This window comes from Macadamia integrifolia, chromosome 13 (genome assembly GCF_013358625.1).
Source record: "Macadamia integrifolia cultivar HAES 741 chromosome 13, SCU_Mint_v3, whole genome shotgun sequence".
In the NCBI taxonomy this organism is placed as follows: Eukaryota; Viridiplantae; Streptophyta; class Magnoliopsida; order Proteales; family Proteaceae; genus Macadamia; species Macadamia integrifolia.
This window is the reverse complement of record NC_056569.1, coordinates 6,976,970-6,980,619: the sequence shown is the minus strand read 5'-3', so window position 1 is coordinate 6,980,619 and position 3,650 is coordinate 6,976,970. Positions and strand designations below refer to the sequence as shown.

At 37.8% G+C, this 3,650-nt stretch overlaps 1 protein-coding gene across 7 annotated transcripts in view; it reads right to left on the bottom strand.

The window, feature by feature from the left end:
- The window catches only part of LOC122059563 (serine/threonine-protein kinase tricornered-like), a 15,006-nt gene extending 12,966 nt beyond the window's left edge, over positions 1 to 2,040 (bottom strand). The window contains exons 1-4 of one of the 7 annotated variants that reach the window (XM_042622416.1): positions 1,883 to 2,040; positions 1,397 to 1,457; positions 616 to 1,070; positions 46 to 220 (exon numbers count right to left, since the gene is read on the bottom strand). In XM_042622416.1, the coding sequence (XP_042478350.1) occupies positions 46 to 220; positions 616 to 836 (396 nt within the window). In that variant the 5' untranslated portion in view covers positions 837 to 1,070; positions 1,397 to 1,457; positions 1,883 to 2,040. The remainder of the gene's footprint in view (positions 1 to 45; positions 221 to 615; positions 1,071 to 1,396; positions 1,458 to 1,882) is intronic. The other 6 variants (XM_042622414.1, XM_042622419.1, XM_042622420.1 and 3 more) reach the window with 6 other exon arrangements.
- Positions 2,041 to 3,650: the final 1,610 nt, after the last annotated feature.

Below are 3,650 nucleotides of genomic sequence, written 5' to 3'. Positions count from 1 at the left end.
AAAAAAAAAAAAAAAAAAGGGAACAGAGATTAAGAGAATACCAACCTCTCCAAATGCACCCCTTCCGATTATTGTCAGGAGTTCAAAATCATCAACACCCATTTTATGCCTTTGAAGGCGCATATACTCTGTCTCCTTCTTCTCCAAGTGTTTGAGAAGATTGTTCTGTTCTTCAGGGGAAACATCAGCATCGGCTAACTTCCTCTCCAAAATCCAACGTCTAGATGTAGTAAAACAAAATCAAGGAAATAAGGCGAACGCAAGTTTAACATTTACACTTCATGGATGTATAAGAGAATCAAAAACAGATAACTGGAAATGCAACAAAGGTGAATCCACTCCAATCGTAGATCTTAAACATCGGTAAATACCTCATGCTATTGTTATTTGGCAGAAAAACAAAAAATATAGGACAAAAAAGAACAACAATAATACCCAATATGGTATTAACAGTTGGTTTACTATGCTATTTCAGGTCATTCCATAGCTACAATTTCACACCATATTGATTAACTCACTCCATATAACACAGCACAATATTAATTAGTTCATGCATGGATAACTTCGACCCGCTTTGGATGAAAATATTCAGAGGATAACATTTGGTGCATGTACCTCTCCTTCCTATCCTGCAAGGACTTCATTTGAGCCTTGTAATGATTCTCAATGTACTGCTTTGCAGCAGCAGCCTTCTGTTTTGTGACATTTGAAGGTGCATCATCAAGAGGAGGCTTCTGTGCATCCTTTCCATTCTCTGTTTCTTTCTTTGTGGTCTGCCCAGACCTCACTCTATCTCTGGGCTGAAATTTTTGAAACCAACTCCGTGCGGAATCCATTATGGATCAAAATACTACACCACCATCACAGCAACAATTCAACATTCATTCTGCACCTTGTGGTAAGCCAGTAACAAAGACTTAAAATCTCCTTCTTCTGCTTCTTCCTTTAGTCCACTATTCTGCCCCGTATATCAACAATGAGATTCTCGGCAGAAAGGTAGAATAAGCGGAACACAGTGAATGTGATACAAAATGTAGTTATTCCAAAATGAAATCAAAGGCCGGTTTTCTCTGCATTATGATGTCTGAGAGATTAGAACCTGAATTTTTTTTTTTTTAAATATATTTAAAATTTTATAAATCATTTTGTGAAAAATTTAACCAGTATGAACCCTACGACTGAGAACTGAAGAAAAATTGGGTTGGAAAAAAAGGCAGTTCATCCCAAGATCCAATTTTAACAGAATCTTTTATTTTTGGAAATAATTTGAAACCATTCCATACAATTTAAGGAAATCCAGATAGGATAGCTAAGTGGGAAGAGGAAGGAAAAAAAAAAAACTTTTGGGGAATTAGTACTCCTTCACGAACCAAAACAGGATTCAAAATGGTCATACCAAATACTCAGTGCTGCACCAAATTCAACACTAAAGCCTCGAAACATCATCAACTAAAAGCCTGAAACGACAGTCAACAACAAAAACCCAAAAAAATTATCAAAAACAGCACAGAATCTCCTTCCCAGAATTGTACGGATATACAGAAGCGCGGTATAGAAAGAACATTATCAATTCAAGTAAGTATAATCTTCCGAAAAAATCGGCTTCAAAACCGGGGAAAAGCAAGAAAAAAAAATCTGAATCCACCAACCGGCAACCACCAGAGAAAAAAGAAAAAGGAAAAAGATAATTTCCCCAAAGACTGCAACTTAGACATCAAGCAACAAATAAAAATCAAAATAAATCCAGTAACCATCAACAGAGCCCTAATCTCACTGAAAGCAACTCATTTCTGCATCAAAATTAACTCAAGAAACTTCTACAAAAATACTTTAAAAAGGTAGAACAAAAGAACTACAAAATCCACTAGCATCGAAGTCATACCCGGATCAACAGATCAAACCATTTGTTCAGACTTCAGAACTTAATTCGTCAACTCCAAATCCACTGCTCTCTCTCTCTCTCTCTCTCTCTCTCAGACAAAAACCATCAACGAAGCGCGTTCTCAGCACCTTCCTTTCTCTCTCTTTCCAATCCACAGACCATAGAGCAAAAGTAAAAAAAAAAAAAAAAAAAAAAAAAATCTATAAATGCAATTGAAAGTAGATAAATTTACTATAACACCCTTTACTTTTTAAAATTGGCAAACCGTGACGTACGGTTCGAAGTCGACTCTTGGGGGTGTCAATGGTCAAATGGAAAAAAGCTATTGGCAATTAAACATCGTGCAAGTTACGCTGACGTTGACACAAGAGTTGCCGTCAATTTAAGGTTTCCCGCTAACCCGTTATAAGGGAAAAAACCCAATATTGAATGCTCCTCCAACGCTCTACGCCTTCAAACCAACTGGTAACCACAGAGAATCGACGGCGTTAAGAGGGAAAACACTGTAGGCCGACACGTGGGGTTTTCAAGTGGGCCCCCAACTTGTGGAGATATTCCCGCGTTGAGTACGTGACACCACGATCTAGGGATTTTTCGCCACGTCAGAAAAGCCGGCATATGGAGTTAAAAAAAAAAGAGAGAGATAAAGTTCTCCACGCGTTTTTAGGGATGGTATAGGAGGCGTACGCGTGGCGTATAAGTGAAGAATCGTGAGTGTGAGAGGTCAGGGTTTGAAACCGTGTGGACTAGAACGTAATGATATCGCGGGGTTATGAATTGTCACAAATCGGAATTTTCCTAGAAATTGAAATCATTGGAATTGTGGGTCAGGGACCTAGGGTATCAATTTGGCCCGGCTAATCCCAGCCAGCACCAAGGCCTGGCTGAGTTTTTCAATCTGTACTTTTATATTATTTTAAATATTTATTTATGCTACATTCATTTGATATATAGAATGAAATGATTTATTTTGGTTAGTGACAGAACATAATATTTGATGACATTTGGTTTGATTTGATGCTGACCTTGAATGACTTGATTCACATAATCAATATAAAATTTGAGGAGTTTGGTGGATTCTGAATTAAAAGGTACTCTCCCCCCAATCTCTTTTGAGGAGTTTGATTGAATAATTAGTTTTTAAAATTTTACATCAATTTTACATCCAATCAAACAATTATGGTAAATTAATTTCACTTCACTTCTGTTGCAACCAAACGACCCAAAAGGGGAAAAAAATCACTTCACTTTACTTCACTTCCTATTTCCCTTGCAACCAAACGCAACCTATACGTATACCTTTTTTTTTTGCCTGACCTTTTGTTTTTTAGGTTAGATTGGGTTCACCCAAACCAAATGTAGTCTAGCCTTATCAGGCCGATCAATTAGGGTTCGTCTACATTGGGTTGAACCTAAGAAGATTGGCCTTAGGCATTATCCCAGCCCGACCTAGGGCTGGGTTGAGCCTGAGCTAAGTGGCAACAAATAGTAGATATGGTGGATTTTTTTATTTTTTTTTTAGTGCAAGCTCCTAATTTGTTGTCACAAGTTCAACTCTCTCGTTTTCACCTTGTTCCATAAGGCACCTCTCATCATCTCCTCACCTTTGCCTTCCCCCCATTCCACTTCCTCCTTTCTCTTGAAGCTATTGTTAAAATTCCATTAGGTGGTTAGATAGGTGGAACAAAAAAATACACACAAGCTCATACTCGCACTAGTTCAAAGAACCCATGAATGAAGAGATTCTCTCTTCATCGTGGGTGAAGAA